Source organism: Strongylocentrotus purpuratus, unplaced genomic scaffold (assembly GCF_000002235.5).
Source record: "Strongylocentrotus purpuratus isolate Spur 01 unplaced genomic scaffold, Spur_5.0 spur5_scaffold_16, whole genome shotgun sequence".
NCBI lineage: Eukaryota > Metazoa > Echinodermata > Echinoidea > Camarodonta > Strongylocentrotidae > Strongylocentrotus > Strongylocentrotus purpuratus.
In genome coordinates, this window is record NW_022145601.1 from 1,384,347 (window position 1) to 1,408,360 (window position 24,014).

At 38.4% G+C, this 24,014-nt stretch overlaps 2 protein-coding genes across 2 annotated transcripts; both read right to left on the bottom strand.

Annotated features, from left to right (window-relative positions):
• Positions 1-215: 215 nt before the first annotated feature.
• On the bottom strand, positions 216-23,359 carry LOC582075 (25S rRNA (cytosine-C(5))-methyltransferase nop2). Its single transcript, XM_030986519.1, has 16 exons — positions 22,980-23,359; positions 16,348-16,384; positions 14,360-14,844; positions 13,496-13,674; positions 12,467-12,603; positions 11,580-11,665; positions 8,662-8,755; positions 7,787-7,892; positions 6,134-6,223; positions 5,773-5,860; positions 4,993-5,133; positions 4,369-4,508; positions 3,448-3,660; positions 2,712-2,809; positions 1,972-2,090; positions 216-1,275 (listed from the first exon to the last, which is right to left on the bottom strand). Exons 1-16 carry the CDS (start codon positions 23,092-23,094, stop codon positions 653-655), a joined length of 2,751 nt encoding a protein of 916 aa, XP_030842379.1. The 5' UTR covers positions 23,095-23,359; the 3' UTR covers positions 216-652.
• LOC115924434 lies at positions 16,392-20,246 on the bottom strand. Its single transcript, XM_030986520.1, has 3 exons — positions 19,621-20,246; positions 18,628-18,927; positions 16,392-18,277 (listed from the first exon to the last, which is right to left on the bottom strand). The coding sequence occupies exons 2-3, from the start codon at positions 18,925-18,927 to the stop codon at positions 18,005-18,007; spliced, it is 573 nt and encodes a 190-aa protein (XP_030842380.1). The 5' UTR covers positions 19,621-20,246; the 3' UTR covers positions 16,392-18,004.
• Positions 23,360-24,014: the final 655 nt, after the last annotated feature.

A 24,014-nucleotide genomic window follows, 5' to 3' on the forward strand; every position in this document is an offset into this window, starting at 1 on the left:
CATTTCCACTCCTTATGTATTGTTCTGTAAAGCGCATAGAGACATGCAATGATGCAATTATACCTTTGTGTTATGCACTATACAAAAATGTTTGATTATTATTATTATAAACCATAAAGGTAATTCAGACAAGATGTGGTAAACCATCTCCCTTAGCCACCCCCCCCCCCCAGAAAAAAAAATGGAAAAAAAAAATGGGAAAAAAAATGCCCTGACAGGAAAACTGTTTTGAGCATCGTGGTACAACATATGTTTTTTTACAACATAAAATCTAAAAAAGTTAGGACTCAACTCATTAGAAACAACATTAGTGTTTCATCATAATAAAATGTACAAATTCCCACAATTTGTCACATATAGTTTTTTAAAAGCTGACATTCTGTGGAACTTGAAAAAACGCACATCGTCTACTGAGATCCAGATGGGTATCAACTCATATGCTTCTACAAAGAACAGACATCCTTCTGGATCTAAACAAACAAGATGATCCTTAGTACTTGGAAGAAATTAACTCGCATCAAGCAATTTGCTAGAAAATAAAACTCTGTCTACATGGATGGACTCCTACAGAGAGGGTCTTGTGTGATAGCAAAGTCCCTGATATTGAAGGAAATGATCAGCTTCTTGATGATCATGATTAAAAAGAGTAATCTCAGTCTGCAGACCCAGCTGAATTTCTCTTCTTTTTCTTCTCTTTCCTGAAGGCTGCGCTGCTTGCTCCCTTTCCACCAAAGCTCTTAGGCCTCGGAGCACCCCCTTTAGGTGTCACGTTCATCTTTTTCTTCTTCATGACCGAGACTTTCCATCCGCTCTTTGTCGTCTTGTCTCCCTGATCCTTCTTTCCTTCTTCCTTACTATCAACAGTTACCTTAACCGCTTCCTTCTCACTTTCTTTTCCTTGCTTTACTCCTTTCTTCCCCTTTGATGATTTGGGCACTTTGGGGCTCTCCTCTTCTTTGGACTCGGCAACATCAGAGGAGGAACCTGATTTTCCATCTTTCCTTTTCTTATTCCTCTTTTGGACTGCAGGTGACATTGTCCTCTTCTTTCCCTTTCCATTCCCTCCTTGTCCCTTCCCTTCATCAACCTTTCCCTTCTGTCCATCCTTCATCTTTCCATTCTGTTTCTTGGGTGATCCTTTCATCTGGTTCTTCTTTCCTCCTTTGCCTGATTTTGGAGGGGTTTCCATGGTTACTTGCTCCTCCTCTCCCTTTATCTCTACCGGTTCTGTGTTGTCCCCATCATTCGCTGGCTCAGACTCTTTCTTCTCAGAATCTGTCACATTGGAGGAAATAAGATGAGAGAACAGGGGAATAAAAATATTGGATACTTCTCAATTCCTTTTTATAACTGGTAAAAATAAAGAGCCTAGTATAGTATAAAGCTGAATCGAAGCTGAATTTGAGATTGATATCAATCAGAACTCGGCAAGTGAGAAATAGGTGATGGTATTAGTCTGTGATTGACTGGAGGACATGTGATCGATTGTAATCAAACCTGACTCTTTTGAAGACAGGGCTTAGGTGTATCTTCAGTAAAATCTAAGAATATTTATTATTTCCATGTAAATGAATGCAAGCAATTTTGAGTCAGCAAAACTTAAATGATATAATTACAAAATTTCAAAATATACATTCAAGAGATATAATGAACTCTATACATTTCTTTTCTATTCTTTATTCAGACATATTTTACACCATCTCATGATAGGGCTAAATGGGCTATAATTGTTTTAGACAAATTACCAATAATGTGTCTTCATCTATATTGAAAAGGTAGCTATATAGGCTGTTTATAACCTTCCCAACCCCCTTTCTAGATCCTTCAGAGGTATAAAATCAATCTTTTAATTCTGTGCAGTTTTTTTATATGATAAACGTTTATCATATATATTTCTCATACTTTGTAAGGGTTGGGGTGACAGAAAAAAAAAGAAAAAAAAAGAAAAAAAAAAAAGGTCTTGTGTCTCACCTGGGATCTTATTGGATAGTTTTTTGAGCTTAGCGAAGTAGAAACCATCCATGTTATGAGTGTGAGGATAGATACGTCTAGACAGCTTCAGGGACGGATGGAAGTGACGGGCTTTGAACCTACAAGCAGATCAGTGAAAGAATTAGAAGTTTGGATAAGTAAAACTGAATAGGAATACCATTCTACACCTGTTTGATTATTTCATTCAATAATAATATTCATATACAGTCAAACCTGTCTATAGCGACTGCCCAAGGGAAAAACAAGAAGGGGCCTTCGTAGACAGGTTCCTTTAGTACATGATTCAATGAGAAACCATTTTCAAGGGAAACAACAAATGTGGCCTTTGTAGACAGGTGGTCTTTGTAGACAGGTAGTCACTAAAGCAGGCTTGACTATATCTATCTGTAATTTCATTTAGACAGGGTGGTAGTGTCGATAAGAAAGACACTTTCCAGAAGGGTCCTGTACACATAATATGTTTAAATATTCAATTACAAAAAAATTTATTCCCTCACACATATCAACAATTTTTAAAAATGTTCATAACCATATTCAAAAAGGGTTACAGTAAACGTGGTTAATCAAAAAGGGTAGAGGAATTTACATAATGCCACTGTTCTTTAATGAGGTCCTATTACTAATGATTTGAAGACTAAAATAGAATAACCTATCACAAGGCAAACAAATTAAAACATTTCTTTGAGAATATGAGAAATATGAAAGACAAGTTATATTACCTTGAGAATCCATCCTGCCCAAAGTCTATTCCCGTTGGTACCAGTCTGACGTTACGCTTCTTGAGGGCATAATCAACCACCCATTCATTCTCTTCAACCTGTAACCATGGAAACAATAATAATGATAATTCACAATCCATGTTATTATACCAGACTATGGATTACAAGGTATGGTGTACCAATCTTTGCCACATACTACCATCCTCTAAACATCGTAAAATGCCATTCCTTATCATAGTAGCTAGGGGTAATGAAGATCTTCAGTACTTTGTTGTCTCAGGAAAAAGCACAATATAAATCAACCTAATATTATTACCTTCTTCTCTAAAATAGTGCTTATCATGCTAATTATAGTGTATACTACATAGGTGCTCCTTACGATGTCAAAATCAACCTAGTTTCGTGATTTTTATCTTATCATTTCTTTCACAATTCAATTAGATGGCTACAATTAATCTTTAAAATGAAGAGTTTGTTCCTACCATGATCTAACAGATAAAAAGAGAGAGAGAGAGAGAGAGAGAGAGAGAGAGAAAAAAAATATGGAGAGAGGGAAAGGGAGGGAGGGAGGAAAAGGAAGAGGCAGAAAGACAGCGGGAGGAGTGTGGAGAGAGAAAGAGAGCCTCTTGGCAGTTTAGATCATTAGGAAGGGATCAAACAGTAAAAGCCAAGTCAAAAAGTCTTAATATGAAGATTTCCCTATGAACATCACTGATGTGTTGCTCTTTGTACCCACCATGATAGAGCATGTAGAATAGACGAGGTATCCTCCTGTCTTAGAGTTAGCATCGATAGAATCAATCGCTGCTAGGATGAGCTCCTTCTGAAGGTGAGAGCACCGCTGGATGTCCCCCTCATCCTTACTCAGCTTGACCGCTGTATCCTTGGCGATGACCCCTGTACCACTGCAGGGAGCGTCCAGCAGCACTCGGTCAAAGCCACCCATTACCTGGGGTGAGATTACATAAGCTTCACTTTTAAACAATCAAGCCATTTATTTTCGATCAAAGACGTAGACTAAAAGACATGCTAACAGACAAGGTGTCACAAACACAACAAAAGCAATAAATACACAAGATTTTTAATGTAATTTTCTACATAGTGATAGGGATTTTTTTTTCTTCTTCTCTTCTTCACCCTTTGGATATGAAAGCCTGAGATAAGTTGTGATGTAGTTTAAGGAAAATGCATGTTAAGCCAAAATCTAATCAAATAGAATGGATAAGAAAGTGACAGAAATGGAGGCTTGTGCAAAACAAGACAGAAAGGATAGAGAACAAACTTTAACAAATAATAAACAAAGTCACACACAGAGATATTTCCACACGCATACATACAATCAGACAGAAGGAAGACAAAGAAGAGACAAGAAAGCAAAGGCAGATAGAAGGCAGATTTTCAAAAACAGAGACAAAGGGATTGAGAGGAAAAGGGAGACAAAAACCGGATAGAGTAAGAGACAACAAAAAAAGTGTGCAAGACAAACTACTAAAAAAATGAATATAATTTATAATGAAGACATACTGAAGCTTCAAGTAATGATAAACTGGAGCTTTTCGTCTTACACTTCTCAGAGGAAAGCATGGCAATTAGTCTCCACTTTTATAATACTACGCATCTGTTATTATAAGGTCCACCGTAAACAGTAAATGCCCACCTTAGGGAATGACTTTCCATCTTCGTTGCAGATGACGGTATTAGTGATCCCACATCTATGAAGGTTACCCACGAGGGCGCTAACCCTCTTCTTATTAGCATCATTGGCAAACAGCATTCCTGTGTTCTTCATCAGAGCAGCTAAAGGATGACGTGAGAGAAGAATAGCACAGGGTTACAATCAAAATTATGACATACGGTACAGGTAATTTTTGTGGATGAAACTGACACCGACATTTTTTAGATTAATTGTTTTCTTGACTTGTTATCTAAGCCACAATTCCAATTACACATGTATTTTATTGGCTGTAACAAAAACAAAACTGGATTTATATACCACATTTTCCAGAGGAAAGAAGGTACCATCTCTTAGTCCAAGAACAAATTAAGGATTGTAGAGGTATTTTTTCAGATGTTTTTCCTCATCTCCATGTAATGCACTGTATGGGAACTGTCATGTGATGTTAAACTAGTGACCCGTTAACAATTGTTATAAAAAATCATGAAAATAAAACACGGACGAAAGTATCCTGGAAATTACAGCATTCCCCTTCTTGTTTGCCACTACCGGTAGTATTTGTCAACAATTCTAGTAGAAGTAAGCAGATTTCAGGAGGAATCTCACCTATATATGTCGTCTTGCTGCCCGGTGAGGCGCACATGTCCAGGATCTTCTCACCCTCGTGAGGGGCGAGAGCCATGACCGGTAGGAAACTGGACGCACCTTGAAGGACGTAGTGACCAGCCATGTACTCGGGTGTAGCACCTACATAAAGAAAGGTAAAGCTGGTTTTGAAGAATCTGTAATGTCAGTGGCGATGTTGTCTCCCTATAAAATAAACTGTTTTAAATAACAACGGTGCTAGGACATATGCTTCAATGGCCCGAATTCACAAAGCAAGGTTTGAGCTCAGACCAAGGTTTGACCTCAAACCTCCTTTTGTTATTTACAAACCTGGTTTGTAAATAACAAAAGGAGGTTTGGCGAAACAAAAGGAGGTTTGAGCTCAAACCTTGGTCTGAGCTCAAACCTTGCTTTGTGAATTCGGGCCAATGAGTCTGAAAATTACTTAGGGCTTTAATTCATCAAAGTTACAGGTTGAGGCATAGGGTTGAAGTTTAGACATCACTTGGTGTAGGATACTGACTCCTGAGCAGTTGTCAATTGGAAGTCTATTGGAATCATTCATGATCTATTTATTTGTATTTTGAAAATGTTCTAACTTCTGTAGCACAAATAGAGTTGTTTGCTGTTTAACTCTTTAACATGCAGAAATACCTTTAGGTGCCAAAAAAGTGACTTTTGCACAATAACACCACACATTTAATTTCTAAATTTAAAACATGAAATGATTAATACACTATTTGGAGAATATATAAATTACAACAAAATGATAAAACTTACCAACAGGGACAGCTGAATCGTAGATAACCAGTCCAACTTTTGTCCATTTACCGACTGGATCTAGATTGACTCCTCGGTTGATCAAAGCCTGCAGTACAGAAACAAATATAAGGCGAGAGATAATTGAACAATGTAAAGTTTTCATGAACAAACTGAGTAAAATAAAACTCTGTGCCCACAACCTAATGCAGATCTGATTTCAAAATCTCTGTCTATTATGATGAGACTAGAAATTGAAAATTTTGTAATATCACAAATAAAACAAATGATACCTCATTGGAAAAGATTGCGATTGATTGGAGAACTTCCAACGGGGCCCTGGATTAAAAAAAACTTAAATTATTGAAGCTCTGAAACATACCTGGGCCAGGTCCCTTCTCCTGGTCTTGAGTGAGTTGGTCCTGATAGTCACAGGTCTTGCTACCTCATTGGCCTCGAGGAACTCTATCAGCTAGAAGAAGGAGATACAAGAAAGACAGCTGATTAGTCTTAGCATTGGCTGGTAAACTACACAATCTAATGATGATGATCCATAGCACTTGTACGTGCCCTCTCCTTCAATAGTCGTGGACTACACATTTGCCTGAAGAAAAAAGGGTTTTGAGGCTTGACTCAAAGCTTTTCAGCTTGTCAATGTCGCGGAGAGTAGGTGGGAGGGAATTCCAGAGGCGTGGAGCAACTAAAGAGAAGGCACGATCACCATACATCTGTAGTCATGTACGTGGAAATTGGAGAAGAAGTAGTCCTGACGAGTGTTAACCCGGACGAGAATGATGTTCTTCAATCAGGGAAGACACATATCCTGGGGCCTGATCGTGGACAGCCTTAAATCTCAAGATTTTAAACTTTATCCTGTACTCAACCAGCAACCAGTGCGATTCTTTCATTAATACATGTTCATAAATGAATTATCATAACACAAATTCGACAGTTGGCACCTTTGGTATTACATTGATCTGATAAAAAGTTAATAATGACATTCTTATTTAAAAATCAGAACATTTGCAGAATACTGAACCCAAAATAACTCAAGAGGGAGTGTATGGAACAGGCATAGTATATCAAAATAAAATCATATCTAATGAATATTAGATATTATTCTATTACGACAAAAAAATATTCATGTAGTTATGTACGTAGTACAAGTCCCTGACAACTTATTTCAACAAAAACCTAAAAAATAATTATTGTTACTATATTCTTTAACCCTATTTAGCCCGGGCTATTTTGAAACTGCATAGCCCGGGGGGGGGGGGCTTCTCAGGCCCCCCCCCCCCTATGATCTCGGCCGTGAAACGCCCGATCGCCGCAAAAATTTGCATACATGTCAAGTGAAGTGTAAAGAATACTATGGTAATTTCAATTTTTTGAAAAATTCACTCATTTGCATATTTATGGTAATTTATGCAAATAAGGTCATAAAATTCACATTTTTGCCCATAAATCAGACATTATTCATATTTAAGCATTCTTTCTCACTGCATATATTTGTTAGACCATTTGGAATAATAATACAACACAAACAATTGAAAAACCAGGGTTATTCCTTATGTTATCTATTGTTTTGATAATTTCTTATGTATTTCTTTGTTTTTTTTACTTATGTATTTTATTGTTTTTGTTGTTTTATTTCATTTTCACCTATAATTCAACTATTTTGACCCCAAAATAAACACCTTTAACTATCAACAAGACCAAATAACCAATGTTTTATCTGTTTGTTTGAAAAATGAGATTTCCATATGTTTTGTACACAAATCACAAAAATGAGCGATTTTCGGGCTGACATGCGAAGACAAAAGGACACGTGACTTTGTAATGGTAGGTCCGATTTTCGAAAAATTTCTTTCAAAAGATGCGCAAGACTTGAAAGAAAAAAGTCACAAAATTTCAGTGCAAAATTTTCTCGCGTTAAAAAATTATCGCGAAAAATGTTGAGGGGGGGCTTCTCAAGCCCCCCCCCCCCCCGGGCTAAATAGGGTTAAGAATAAAGCCTGACTCCAGATTACCATACCTCTGAAAGAGGAAAGAGGTCCATGATCTTCGTGATGAGGAATTCATTGTAGCTGTAGTAGGTCATAAGGTCCTGTCGTAGCATGGTCACATACTCCTGGCGAGATCTGAAAGGTCAAAGGTGAAAACTAGTGAAATCATCTTCAAGAATGGTTGACATTTAGAAGTTAAACATGAAGTATTAAGTGTAATAAGCTTGATTATACTATCTTAAAAAGAAACACATTTCAAACATTCAGTGTAAATCTCGAAAAATGCATTCAATAATGAGATCAGTAAAAGAATGAAATTGCTTGTGAAATAACTCCTCAAGTTAAGATAATATCCATGATTTGGTGATTTTTTTTGTATGAAGGTAGCAACAAAGTTAATAATAATAATAATTTCCGTGTTTATATAGCGCTCAATACATTGATCCAACGATGTGCCTAAGCGCTTTACAGATATATTATTACCCAGGTTATCGGATTCAGGCTAACCCACACACAATGTATGCACATTTTCCACTCCCTGGGGAGCATTCCAGCCAGTCGCCATTTTACAAGCGCACACTTGCTCGTTCAACCACATGAACGTTCGTATCCCACCGGGTACCCATTTAACACCTGGGTGGAGAGTAGCAAGTGCAGGTAAATATCTTATACATTTTCCATCAATGAATGTAGAAAAATTTTCAGTAACTTTCAGGGAGATTTTTATATTTTGTTGACACTTTCGTTTTAATTGATAGTGAAGTAAAATTTCATAATACCAAGGATGATAATAATATTAATAGTTTGTTCTTTTATAGCGTTTTTTTCAGGACCGCAGGCCCTCTCAAAGCGCTTTACAGATATATATGATGTTAATATCTTTTGTATTAATCCTCTTTCTTACCTGTCCTCTTCTCTCCTGTTCTTGAAGTCACCGAGTACCTCCATGACCTCCTTGATCCTCTGATGGACCATGCTCAGATCAGTGGGCTCGGACGGTGTGAACAGTCAAGGAAAAACATAATTCCACCTAATTCTAACCCTCGATTTTGGTATGATTGATCTCTTGCCTACATACGCCAAAGAGCAGACATGATTCAGATATGCAAAATAATGCATGGCCTAGAAGAGCTGGATCCAGCACACTTCTTTGACCATCCAACTGATAATAGAACCCGTGGTCATCGATACAAGATCACTAAGAAGCAAGTTTACTCGAAGAATAGACATGGATCATTTTCTCAGAGATGTATCAATGAATGGAACAATCTCCCCTCTGTAGTTGTGGAGAGCACTTCACTTAATATCTTTAAATCAAATTTGTCTAAATTTTGGTTGTCAAGAAGAGATGAATTTGACCAAGAAGAGCCCTTCGTTTGTCCAACTGCTGTACAGCGCCACTAAACATGCGTCCCAAGATGGATTCTTCATCCTAATGTCAACGAGAGGCAAATACGTTTTTGAATTTAAATGCCTACCGTATTTGCCGGCGATAAGGCCGCACCACTGCATAGGCCGCACCGCCGCATAGGCGGCACCCCAACTTTGACATTTCAAAGAGGAAAAAAAAAAAAAAAAAAAAAAAAAAAAAAATAATCATAATTTTCTTGAAAACACTAAATTTTTTTTACAAACTGATACCAAATTCATCCATATTCTTATAATTTACCGGAAGTTTAGCTAAAAAAAGTGATCGCAGGCAGATTTGGTGTCCGATATACCCCTACCACAATGTATGGTGTAATGCGAAAATGCATGAAATGGAAAAACAAAATGGCAACTTTGGATGGATGTTCGCAGCAGCTCCGTTAGATGGGTCCCTTCCTTTACTTTTGCAATGCATGGGCACGAACTTAGATCAAGATCTATCGGCAGATGTTGTTTTTGGAACTTTGTTTTCGTATTCATGTCAACAATGCAAGATAAAATTGTGGAAATGTATAGTTATTGTATCGTTCGTAGATCTAGTCCCATATGTGCAAATTTGTGCTGGTTTTGACTTACTTTTTTTTTTTTACTCTTTCGTCGTAAAGGCTGCACCCCAAATTTTTGATATTTTCTCTTCCAAAAATACTGCGGCCTTTATGCCGGCAAATACGGTACTTCCAAGGTATATTTCCAAGATATATTAGTGAGTAAGCATTTTTCAAGAGACCTATACACATAAATTAACATTCAAAGCAATGATTATGGACAAAATGAGGAATACAGTGTATTTTGTATGCTTTCACACTAAAGCTTTCAGAAAAAGACAGAAATTTAGAGTTCAATGCATCGGTTTGAATAACAAAAGAATTATCATTCCTCCAAAATAGGTAGTAGTAGTCAATAGCAGGGGTCTTGTTAATTATTTTTGAAGGAGGTAATTTGAATTTTATAGGAGGTACCATCACTGCGAGGGAGCGAACCGACCGAGGGGGGGGGGGAGGGTGGACACCCCCCTCCCACGGTAGGGACCTTTTGGGATTTTCCACTTGAAATCGTGCAATCTGGTGCATACCTAAGTCTAAGAAGAAAATTTGTAGTTATCTTTCCTACCTTGTATTACACATAGGGTCTAGTCTATATTGTAATAAACACACATAGACCTCTATTGTTCATGTTTAATATTACATGAACAATCATAACTCATAAGAAAAGTTATTAAGTTGATAATTATTTATCACTTTGTACCATTACTTTGTAATTTTTAATTAAACTGAGATGATGCACCATAGGCCTACTCAATCTTTCTACATCATGATTTGTTGAATACATGTACAGTAGACCTATTTAAATAATGGGCAGCAGAGGCTAGATTTTGATTTTTTTTTTTACTTGTGACTTTTATTTGGCTCCCCATATGAATTCTCATTTAATTATTTTTTTTTGACATGAAATTATTGAATACATTTAAGAATTTACTTCAGTTCCTGTTCATTTCGAGATCGATTGCGATCGGAAGTTAGTTTTGAATATTCGCGGAGCGCGAGCCTGCATATATCATGCGAGCTAGCTGCGGGGGTCCGCCGGGGACGGCCGTGGCCGGCCTAAACTCAGCCGGGTTCAAAACTCTGTTGCCGCTTTGCACATCTCAGAATCTAAAGTACGTTGTCTCTAGACATTGCACGCACGTGTATAGGCCCCGGTTTCCGTGATCTTCAAATATCAAATCGGCAACGGATAGTTTGGTTACAGCGAGCTAGCTTCAGTTTTGTTATGATCAGTGTGTATATATTTTGTGCAGTGCATTGTCTTCTCGCGTGCGCATCAGGATCGCAATGGGGTAGGGACGGGCGGGCGGGCTTGGCCGCCGCGCTGTGGGGGGAGAACTGCGATGTAACGTTAGATAGATAGGTCTAGGTAAGTACGGACGACGTCGCGTTCGTGATCGTAAGGGATTTCGTCGACTGCGGCCGTGTATGTGCGGCACTAATTATATCTTGGACGAAATTAAGGAAATTTTGGATTAGCATTGATTTAGATCTACTTTCTGTGATTTTTGCAAGGTTTATTATAGGAATTATAGCCGGTAAGAAACGAGTGAATAGGCGGCAAGTTTTACCGGTTACCGGCTTTAAACGACAGCCCTGGTCAATAGTACAAAGAATATAATAAGTTGTTATAAACATGTGACTTAAGCTGAAACGTAAACTACAAAACTTAATTTAATTTTTTTCCCTCAAATTGAAAGAACAGACTTGTTTTTTTCTGAGGGCATGTACAAATATGCTAATGAAACCATAATATATCTTCAGAAAAAACATGAGGAACTTTTTTTCTGCTTTTGAAGAAACAAAACGAAACTATAAAGAAATATCTACTGATATTGCAAAAGGATATCTTCTTTCTCAATCTCTTCACCGCTTGGAAGCTGAAACGTTTCCGTCTGCGAGATGCTGATCTGCAACTCATCCTCTGCAAGTTTCCTGGAGAAAAAGGAAATAATTAATCATGAATCGGGGGGCAGAGTAACAACTGATTACCTTAATAGTTAAAAGACATAAAGGAAAAGCTTATTTCATACTAAGGATTGAATGGTTACATAATGCTACGGTCACAAAGGTTCGTACAAACGATAATTTTGTACAAATCTCCCAGTTTTTCCATTGTCTTCCCGAATTTCCATTGTCTGAAAATCGTTTGTAGCACTTCGTAATGGCATTTGTGACCGAGGCTTAAAGGGATTCATTTTTTCTAAAGCTTTTTTTCTGAAATTAGATATTCAAAGCTTTTCCGATCATATGCAACATTTTTAGTTCAGCTAAATTTTAGTACAAGTGTACAACCAATCTAAATCACATTTGATACATACATACATATATATATGGTACACATATTATAGGAGCAATCAATAAGATCCAGTCAGGGAAACATTCTCTCCCCAATTAGCTCCTTTATTAGATTCATGACTTATTAATGGTTTTAAGTCGTCAGATTTAGATTCAGATGTAGAGATTCATAAACATATGTACATGTACATGAGCTGCTCAAACTTACATACCCTAAAATGTATATTGATATGCTCTGTCTGATAATTCAATTGCTTAAAAATGAAGATTTTCAACATTTCCTCTCTTTTTGTTCTTCATGAAACAATAGTGCAATCGGAGCTGAACAAATGAGATTGACTACAAAGTCCTAAATTTGCATATTTATGTTGGGCGAGAATAAAATGAAGGAAATAAACACTACACATCATGACAAATGATGGGAAATACTTTGCTTACTTGTCTCGTTTGATCTTCTTGTCCAGTTTCTTAGATGCCTTCTCTATAGGAAGCATGTCCCCCTCGTCATCGTCGCCTTCATCATCGTCATCATCATCACTGTCATCTGAATCGGCACCACCAAAATCATCATCAAGCTGGAGAGAGGAGAGGGGAACAGAAACAGTTTTTGTTTAAAGTAAAAAATAACAGAGAGAGCACAGAAGAAAGAGAGAGCACAGGAGAAAGAAAGAGATAGAGAGTGAGAGAGAGGGAAAGAGTGAGAGAGAGAGAGAGATAGAGCGAAAGCCCAGTAGAAAACACGAGAGAGAGAGACAGAAGGAAGAACAAAGAACAGAATTATTTAAGAGAATATTTTTTTTTAAATGACTGCAATAGATGGGTGGCCTTTCTTGACAGGTGCTACATGATAGTCAATTCTGTATAAGAAGGCCATTCTGGGGACATAAAGTGTGGGCACTGTAGATCGTTAATGGTCTTTCTAGGCAGAAACTACATCTCAGATTACATTCAAACCTGTCTATTTTTTTTATATTCCCCCTTGCTGAAAACAAACTACCGGTATGTAATTTTTCACTTCGAAAACACTGAAAAGAAAGTTAACATTTCTTGCATTCAATAAATATAAACATTACATCACCCTTTTTTCAGATCTAACGTATGAATGATCCCTGTTTAGACAATATTTCATCTAGAAGTTTGTTACAATAATAATATTCAGTTACATTTGTATATCATTGAATACTATACTTCTAAGCACTTTACTTTGTACTGTACTTTGTATTAAAATTACCCTAGTCATTGGATTCAAATTGCCAATCCACATGGATAAGGTACACACTCCGCTCCCTGGGGAGTAGAGGCCATTTTACAAGCACACTCATCCACATTCACATCCAACCAGGCACCCATTTAACACCTGGGTAGAGAGATGCATGTAATTTGCTTTTAAACAAACTGCGTTTCAACATGTCTTTTGTCTCAGGATGTAAAAGTAAACTTCACTCTCTCAATACCCTTCCATCTTACCAACTCATCATCATCCTCCTCCTCGCTGTCTCCTTCCTCATCATCTCCATCCTCATATTCATCGTCCTCGTCGTCGTCATCCTCGTCGTCTTCATCTGATGACCCCAAGGCAAGTTTGGACTTCCTCGTTGGTGTGAGCCAAGCTTGGTTCTGGTCAGTGAAACCTTTCTTTGCTCCTCCTGTTAACAAAATGTGAGGAAAAATAGCATTTGACAATGCAGTACAGGAGAAACTAGTTAAAGCCAGTCTGTACTAGTTTGGCCAGGAGGGATTAGACCACCCAGCATGGTCACTGACAGGTGGTTATCTCATTAAATCAGATCTCAATTAATATAAGAAAAAGAGGATCATGGGGGACCAACTGGCACAGCTTAGGGCTTGTTTTCTATATAGAGGGCGCAAGTAGCTAAAAGTAGTGCAGTGTTTAAAACAAGGACAATTGGTATGTAAATGAAAATTACGTCAATAGGTAAATGTGTGTGGAGTCAGATTTGGGAAAGGAAGAAAAATGTGAACCTGCCAAGCATGAAATAAGTGCAGAACTGCAAGTATTTCTTTTGCTTTCATCTCTTCTTCTTAATTTCTTTATTTTTTGTTAGTGATTGGCCAATGTACATGATACATTAGATCATTTAAACCCCTCACTTCATTATACAGTATACAAGGGCCTGTCCGGGAGTTGAACCTGGGTTCTTACCAATGAAGCCGTGATTTATAATGTAACTTGTTATATCAGGATTTAAAAAATAGAGAGAGAGAGAGAGAGAGAGAGAGAGAGAGAGCTGGGACCAGCAGAATTACCTTGTTCCATCAGGTATCTTGTTATATCGAAACTTTTAATAACAAACCGGAACAATTTCTCACCTTTCTTGTCGGCCATGCTAAGCTCCATCTCCTCATCATCCTCTTCATCGTCATCTTCCTCATCGTCATCTTCCTCATCGTCATCTTCATCAAAGTCATCATCACTATCTTCCTCCTCTTCTGACTGCTGCTTAGCTTTCTTCAAGTTTTTCTGAGGAGCATTACTTGATTTACTGCTAGTCCTCCCTTTCAGTTGTTTAGAGCTCGTCTTGCTCACTATTTCTTCCTCTTCACTTTCCTCATCGTCCTCGTAGTCATCATCTTCATCATCCTCCTCTTCAACTTGCTGCTTTATCGACTTCTTTCCTTTGGTCCCGGGATTCTTCTCGGACTTCATCTGGAGGTCTTGGTCTTCTTCCACGTCGCTCATGTCATCATCGAAGTCATCTTCGCTGTTAGATTCCTCTATCTCGACCAATGGCGCCCTCTTAGGTCCCTGAGCCAGTCTCTTCAAACCACTCTGTTTATCTGCTTTCTTTGCTGCTCTGTATAACAAAAGTAAAAGCAAGATGCATTCATCGACATCTTTGGCTCTACAACAAAATACAAATGCTTCTGCAAGCAATTGCTTTGTACACACACTAACCAAATCCCTTCCTACAGCCCTGAACCAAACACTTTACAAAACCCTGTGGCCCGAATTCACAAAGAAGGTGTGTCAACAAACGTAGGTTTTTGTGCGTCATATGACACTTTTCGTTGCGTTTCAGACAAACCTTAGTCTGAAACGCGTAAAAACACGTCTTACATGTATGACCCACATAAACCTAGGTTTGTCGACAAACCTCCTTTGTGAATTTGGGCCTATATCTGTAACAATATTAAGAGTATAAAGACACAAGCAATATTCCCAAAGGCAGACATCGGGTCACTAAATCGTACTTATAATAACACCGAACAAGCTGAAAAATAGGAAAAGACAATCAACTATAAATGTTTTTCTTTCACCTTTCCATATCTGAATAATTATTACTGCCCTTACACTCATAACTGAATCATAAATAGTAGATAAGCCAACAGAGTCAAGCAATATACAGTGTAACCGGTCGGGTATAGGCAGGTGGTCTTTATGTACAGGTTCCTTTAATACATGTTTAACCCTATTAAACTGGGCTATTTCAGACCCTGATTCGGGCGGCGCCTGCTCACTTTCACGCACCGTCCAAAGTACGCTCGGTGCTTGGGCGGTCACCGTCCAGGCACCGACCTAATCGAGCATTCGCCGACGAGCGATTTAGGTCAAAAATCGAAGCCGCTAAGTCAAAGGCTGCTGAGCGTTCGTCGCCCGGTTGCTGCTGGGAGATCAGTCAGCCACTGGGCGGCGAGTTCAAAATCGGTCAGCAACCTTTGACCTAGCGGCTTTGATTTTTGACTTAAATCACTCAACGGCGAACGGTTTTTACGGGCATCGCTCTGTCGCTGCTGAAGTTTTAACGCGAAGTTAAAATTTGGGCGGCGCCTGCTCACTTTCACACACCGCCAAAAGTACGCTCGGTGCCTGGGCGGTCGCCGTCCAGGCACCGACCTAATCGAGCATTCGCCGTCGAGCGATTTAGGTCAAAAATCGAAGCCACAAGTCGGCCACTGTGCGGTTTAAAATTGGTCAGCAACCTTTGACCTAGCGGCTTTGATTTTTTACTTAAATCACTCGACGGCGAACGCTCGGACACCGAGCGTATTTTGGCGCCCCGCCGATCACCGGCTGGCTGCCGGGTAATTTCCTTGAAATTAGGCGGTGGCCAATGGGAGACTGCTCGGGTATCGGTGGTTCATCGGTCGGTCACTGCTGGGACGCCGCCCGGAGAATCTCTCCGATTTCGCCCAAATTTTACCTAAAATCGACCGGCGACTGACGGAAAATCGACAGGGCACCGCCTAGGCATCGCTAGGGCTCTACAGCCTGCTCGACTTCTCCAAAAAATTGTTGGGCGATGCCTAAATCTGATTTGTGACCATAGCTTTAGTTCTGATTAATAATAAATAATTACCTTATCCTTGCACGCCTGCTGGATGACTTAGATTGACCTGAAAGCAAAAAAATAACAAACAAGTTGAATTAAAGACAAAATTTACACAAATGAGGAGATTAAAGTAAATTTTTCAATTCAACTAACATCATTCAGATTTAGGATCTGCTACTCTAGTTAAAGATAACAAAATTACTTCTGAAAACAAAAAGGAAACAGGAATAAAAACGGGAATAAAACTAGCTGAATATTTGCTCATTGTTCAACTTGCAAATCAAGAGATACATGTGTCAAACCCAAAGATTCTTCAAAACAAATCAACACACACATCAACATGGTAACTTACATACGACATAAAAATAATATGAAATGAAAATGACATAAATCTGTCTTTTTTAATATACACCCCCTTTCTCTCTCTCGCTCTCTCAAGTTACACTTTTCTGCCTCTCACTTAAAACAGGAAAAATGATGAGACAACAACAATGACAAGTATTTCACAAGTTAATATTTTAATCAAAATAAAATGTAAAATATACTGCTACAACGAAGGCAAATCCTTTTAATACAAAACAGGCTATTTGTCTACCAGGCTAGCACAGTCTTCCAACTCTCAAAGAAAATAATGATGGTAAAATTGTGGAATTAGACTAACTAAACTCCAAGGTCTCCGAGTTTGTTGGTGAGTTAGTTGCAACTAATACCAACGTGATATAGATGGCCAGGGCAAGTTAGTCTAATTCAAGGGTCTAATCAATTAGAATTTCTAATCAGAGAGGGAAAAACTCCTTCGATCTAGTAGCTGGGCTACTTAAACGTATCATAAACGCATTTAACACATACAAAATACAGCATACGATAGTGTATTATCTTCTATAGAACATTTCCATGTTTTACAATAAATCTTCATGATGTGTTTGCTCGTTCAATCATGTTGTCTGTTTTAAAAGGATTTGCATACACTGGAAAGAGGTAAGAACACTGGACTAAACAAAGCATATAAAACACTAAAGCATATAAATGTTAATTCTAATTCATTAGCATGGACAAAAACATTCAAAATAGAAAAGAAACTTTGCCTCAACATTTACATTGTATTAAAGGTACTGATTAACTTATGAAAATGTATGTTAAAAATCAGTATAAAAGGTGATGTGAAACAAGTTTAAATGGGGTAGCACAAAACAAAAGTCACTGTAGGCAGCATTTCACAAAACCCCTTTTTTAGAAGGACAAGTTTACCGACAACTCATTAAAATGTGTGTACTACATTAAACACAAGTTTCAATGAGATATCTGTGAATTTGTACTTATGACAGTTTCATGAAGCAGTGCCGTTGTATAAACTAAAACTCTTTTCAAGAACAACAATAAATAGATGTTCTAGAATCTACATGGTAAGTCCAAGGTATTTACTTATTTGTGTCCCATAAGTATAATAGAACAATGATTATAATTGGGATATAAAAAATAGATATATACACTGTATATTTGTTTTCCTTGATTCACGCAACACATGCGTATATAAACAAATATAATAGGACCATCAGATTTCTTCATGCTAATATCCATGTATCTATTCTTTGATTTACTTGGTAACACATAAAGCCCAATTACCTTGGATCTACTCAATAACAAGAAGGTAATTCATCAAACATGGAATCACAAAGCAAAAATTTCACTTGTATGTATGTATCTTTTCTAGCTTACTTTCAAACAACACCCTGTGCACCTCATCATTGAGGATGTGCATGTATAGAGGGAGCCCTGTACATTCACTGAGGTGCAGGCCATCTTTGGCCCACAAGACAGTGGACTCTTCTGGGTAGTACGAGGTCAAGTCAATCCAGGAGACTCCTTCCTCATCACAGACCGTGGCAAACCCACCGTTGTAGAGATCAACGTAGCCTCCGAAGGAGTCTAGACGAGGGAGAATGCTGGTTGCAATCAGCTTTGGAGGAAAAGAGTCAGGAACATGTATTAGATTGCAATGAACGATCAGATTTGATGGGGAAGTGTGTGGGAATGCATTAAAAGTGGTAAGTGACCCTAATATCTCAGTGACATCAACAAGACAGATGCCAAACTGACTACAGGCTGCATAGAGAATTACACTACCTCCTATGGCCAAATGTTGATGTGGAATTCATGAAAAGTCTAAAATATTTGAATTTTTGCTTTTGAATACATTTTATTTTAAGGCTACAAATGGCTCTCCATAATGTTTTAAGTCCAACTTAGAGTTAAGTTTGACTTAGGCTCTTTGTGAAACGACCCCCAGTATTACTTTCAATACCTCACCTCTGCACCAGGGAACTTCTCCCCTGCGGATCGGATCAGACTTCTGAACGTCTCACTATCTCCATACAGCGCCTTCTCTAGGTGACCCATGTGTGTCTTGTTATGAAGATTGTTTGTCCCTGTGGCCAACACAACTACATCCGGGTCATGCTCAGGACTAAACGACAGGAGTTCCTGCTGAACATGCTGACAGGTTCCGCCTGGTGTGCAGTTGATGCCAAACTGAAGATGACCCTCCACATGTAGTGATTCTCCTTGAACGATGGGTCTGAGTTGGGAATCACTGTATATCCACACCATCTTCAAATTGAAAATATATTATTAATATTAATAATACAAAAATAAGATTTGTAGGGTGTCTATCCACTGGAAACTAAATGCTCAAGATGCACTAGTGAAAAAGATGAAATATAAACAAAAGTACTATTTGAGTATTATACAAGATATGAAAGAGAAAGAAAAATACAAAAGTACAGTTAATTATAAGCCAAACCAAACAGATGCTTAATAATAGCAGTAATAATAATATTCCATATTTATAGAGCATATACATGTAATTGATAACCCGCATTTATTTGTCCTTCCAAAAGTTTTCGGAACTACCTGTACTACCCTAACTGAAGCACTGTTGACAGCTATCAGCACCCAGTCCATTCAAATTATGAATTATTATCAGTTTCCCAATTATTACAGCTATGTCACACATGTGTTGCAAATATCTACACATAGACCATTAGTATATTAATAATAATTTTTAGTGAACCATAATTTACACCATGGAGTATTAAATCTATTAAAGGGATACTTCAAAATTTCTTTCATAAAAATAGTAAGTTTTCTCACCATTCCAAAATGTGATTATAAATTCAAATTTGTGTAACTGCTATGAAAAGAAAATCAATGTAAGCAACAACTAAAGGTACTCTTTTAAACATCTACACAAAAGGTTTTAAAAAACTGTGTAAAAACACACATTTCTAGTCATCTACTCACAAGTTTATTTTGGTTGTAATCCTGTTGCCACGCCTTGTTCTGTTTGAAACTGACACCTCTCGGCCAGAAGTGAGCTCTCCCTCTCCGTCCTGTTCCTCTACGTCTGGTTCCTCTCAACTCTTCTTTGACATTCTTTAGTGTACTACTTATATGGTTCTCTATCTCTTCTTCTTTTGGGGCAATTACTTCCAATAATAATAACTGTTTCTTATAAAGTGCTTCATCGGTTATAACCGACAAAAGCGATTACAGTATTATTATCACCCTTGTCGCTGGATTCAATTTCTATTTAACACATTTCAGTTCACATTCTCTACTCCCTGGGGAGCATTCAAGCTAGTCCCATTTTCCAGGGACATGGACACGCTAATCCAAACACACATACAATATAAAAATCAACAAACATTTCAGTACAACTTCCAATTTTCTACCTTAAAGATGACAAAAAATGCCCGTAAACAGTGTACTGTATATCGCCCATGACTATGTTATCAACTAATAACCACTGTTTTTGACTGAAAAATAGTGTTTATTGAGAAAAACTACGTTTATCACTCAATAAACAGTGTTTATTTGGATTAACTCTGTTTATCGGCGACAAATAGTGTTTATCAAAATAAACCGTGTTTATCAAGTGATAAAAAGTTTTTCCCAATAAACCCTGTCTATCAGTCAATAAAAATAGTTAGTTCGGCCACTTAAGACAAAATCCTATTTTTTGGACCCTTTACTTCCTATTTATTATCATTTTTTGTTCAAATCATGAAGCAAATATTATTATTATTTAAACAAAACAAGAATCCCAGAAAAAAATCACGAATTGCCATGACAATATTCATTTCAATTTTCACTGTTTCGGAGTCAGTTTTCGGCATAGCGTACCAGTTTTCGGCCGCATGTACAAAGTCAATAGGAAGCGCGCGCACGCACCGTGCGTTTCCGCGCTGATCTATAGCACTAGCGGGCGGAGCAGGTATCCCACGCCGTAGCTCCCCAGAGCTTGCCAGGCCGAAAACTAGTACTGCGGTGATCGGATATTGGAATCTGAATTAGACAGAGATATCGCCTGTGCGTTGCGGTGTGCGGCTGCATTGATTTAATACATGCGATGAGATACTTTTGAGCTTGCGACTAGCACAAAATCGGGCTCTAAATCTGAAAAATACTTGAAATAAAGCTCATTTTATGGTACCCATATTTCTTACAGACACGCGTAAGATACTCGATTTTTCAGATTTGGGTAGCGGGACCGCCGATTACATCGCTAAAATGTGATATTTTAGGATATATTTTTCATTGCAAATGTGGTTCTTCAGTGACACTGGCATGGTATGGTATGTGTGGGATATGTGTTATGCTATTATGCGATGTATTTTAGAGGGATTTTACCTTGCATCGGCCAATCGGCCGAAAACTGGAGCTGGCCGATTACCGGCTCCTTTACTCTATTATTATTAGAACAAAAAAATAATCCCAGAAAAAAATCACAAATTGCCATGACAATATTCATTTCAATTTTCACTGTTTCGGAGTCAGTTATCGGCATAGCGAACCAGTTTTCGGTCGCATGTACAAAGTCAATAGGAAGACGCCGTGCGTTTCCGCGCTGATCTATAGCACTGAATTAGACAGAGATATCGTGTGTGCATTGCGGTGTCCGGCCCGGCTGCATTAATTTAATACATGCGATGAGATACTTTTGAGCTTGCAACTCACACAAAATCGGGCTCTAAATCTGAAAAATACTTGAAATAAAACTCATTAAATGGTACCCATATTTCTTACAAACATGCGTAAGATACTCAACTTTTCAGATTCGGGTAGCGGGACCGTCGATTACATCGTTAAAATGTGATTTTTGTTTTGTTTTTAAGGATATATTTTCCATTGCAAATGTGGTTCTTCAGTGACTCTGGCATGGTATTATATGTGTGGGATATATGATGTGCTATTATTAGGGTGTCTGAACGATTTTTCAATTTTCAATTTGGGATCGTTTTTCACCATTTTTGTTTGATATTTGAATAAAAAATGTTATCAGAATAATACATTTCAAATTTCAAGTCTCACCGATGTTTCTATCAAAAGTTACAGCCCCTCCAACACGCTGGTATATTCATATCATTTTGGTCAAAATCGACGAAAAAGACGTCCACGCAGAGTGATGTTGTTTTGCTAAATTTAGCCAAACAGCTGTATCGCGCGATATGCAAGCGTATGCATATCGTACGCATGCTGCTAAGCCAATCCGCGACTTGCAGCTTGAGCTACGCTGTCTCCGCGACATGTGCGATTGACTAGTATGGTTGGCGTTCGTCGCACAATAAACCCGGAAGTGAATGCACGTTATAGTCAATGGCAATATCGCGGAGACAACGCACGTTGTCTCCGCGATATTGCCATTGACTATAACGTGTATTCACTTCCGGGTTTATCGAGGGAATTGCCAACCATAATTTCAGTCACTATAATGTGTAATTGAATTTGGGGTTTCGTTCGTGCGCGGAGATGTTACGCGATGTAACCATGGTTTGGACTGAGCGGAGCGCACGCCTCCTAATTAGCTGATCCACCAAATAGCGAGAAGGGTATTTTTAAACTGTTATCAGTTGTGATCCCTGGGGGCTAGCGAAAATATAATCACATAGAATTGTTCCTTAGGACTGGGACTACTTATCGATCGGGGCGTCATATCTCAAAAGTGACAAACCTCAGAGTTAGCCAGGACACAATGTTTAAATTGCTGTTTTGACCAAGATATTTTTAGAATTTCGGGGGCTACGCCCCTTTGGAAATATTGGAATTCACCTGCTCTTTCATATGACACCTCATTCATTGATTATCACCTTCAGGATCACAACTGATAAAGGTTTGAATCTCGATTTGAAAAAAAAAAATTGACTTTTTTTGCATGGTCGCGCAATGCACGTAGGCTGCATAGGGATGCGTGTAATCTCTATGGGAAGAATTTTAGCACACAACATCGGGTGCGCGATCAGACACCCTACTATTATGCGATGTATTTTAAAGGGATTTTACCATGCATCCAATGGACCGGCCGAAAGCTGGTGATGATCGATTACCCCCTCCTTTACTCGAGACTAGACCTCTATTTCCTAAATTGTTTCATCGCAGATCGCATTCATCTCATTCAACATGTTCAATCAAACTTAAATGTAAGAACTTTCCCATAATAGATTAAATCGTTATCCTCATAGTTATAGATCTTACAGTTACTGCGCATACCAAAATATAACATGTACATTTTTGGACTGACTGCATGCACAGTTTCACTTTGACAACCCCAACATACGGCCCAACAGAAATTTAGGTAGATGGGACTGTAGAAAAGTATTTACCCGCTTCAGATGATTTCGTCAAATGGCGTGGCAAAGAGGGTTCCTCCTGTTTACGGGCTTTACGACCGGGTCCTCTATTTTTGCCCAGCTCCGATCTGTCCTTTTTCCTACCCATTTTGAAATACAGCTAAATTAACCAACTTGTCGACTGTGGAGACTCGAAGTCTAGGCGAAGCAAAGGAACAGTAAATTTTTGTGCACGTGCGCACGTTTTAATATATATACTGTGTCGTGAAGTAAGCAAATGGAAAAGGAAAAAAAATCAAAGTAAGTACACACACAGGCATTATGGGGGTCGTTTCTCGGAACTACAAGATCAACAGGGCAGCGTCTCATGAGACCGTCATAAGTACAAGTTCACCGACATCCCATTGAAACGTGTGTTAAACTTAATACACGCATTTCAATGGGATGTCGTTGGACTTGTACTTATGACGGTCTCATGAAACGCTGCCCGGATCTACACTGTCGCTCAATTTGTCCGCTAAGTGTCTAACAACCGCCTTTGCCAAGATGAGCGACAACTTCCGCGACAATCCCTGCCAAAACCTGCCATATCTATTTAAAACGCCAGCTCAAGGCAACTTTAATCTCTGCATCTCTGTCTGTGTGTGTGTGCGTGTGCGTGTGCGTGTGTGGGTGTATGTGTTTGAGTGTGTGCGCAGTGTGCGTGTTGGTATAGTAAAACAAATCAACTGAAACAGTCGTAGTTTCATGCTTGTAGAATTCAACAGCAAATAAACCCATCTTATAACTCTATTACACTGTAACACACACAAACACCCCACCCACACACACATATACCCGTATTGATATGAATGATAATACAGTGAATATAACTTCGCGTAGCCAAGGGGGGCGGTGGGGGCGGTCGCCCCCCCCCCCCCCCCCCAAAAAAAAAAAAAAAAAAAAAAAAAAAAAAAAAACGCCGGCCAAAAAAAAAGAGAGATCGAGAGAGAAAGAGGAGGAAAAAAAGAGGACGTAGGAAGAAAAAGGGAAAAGGAGTCGAGAACGGTACAACGAATCATCAAAGCT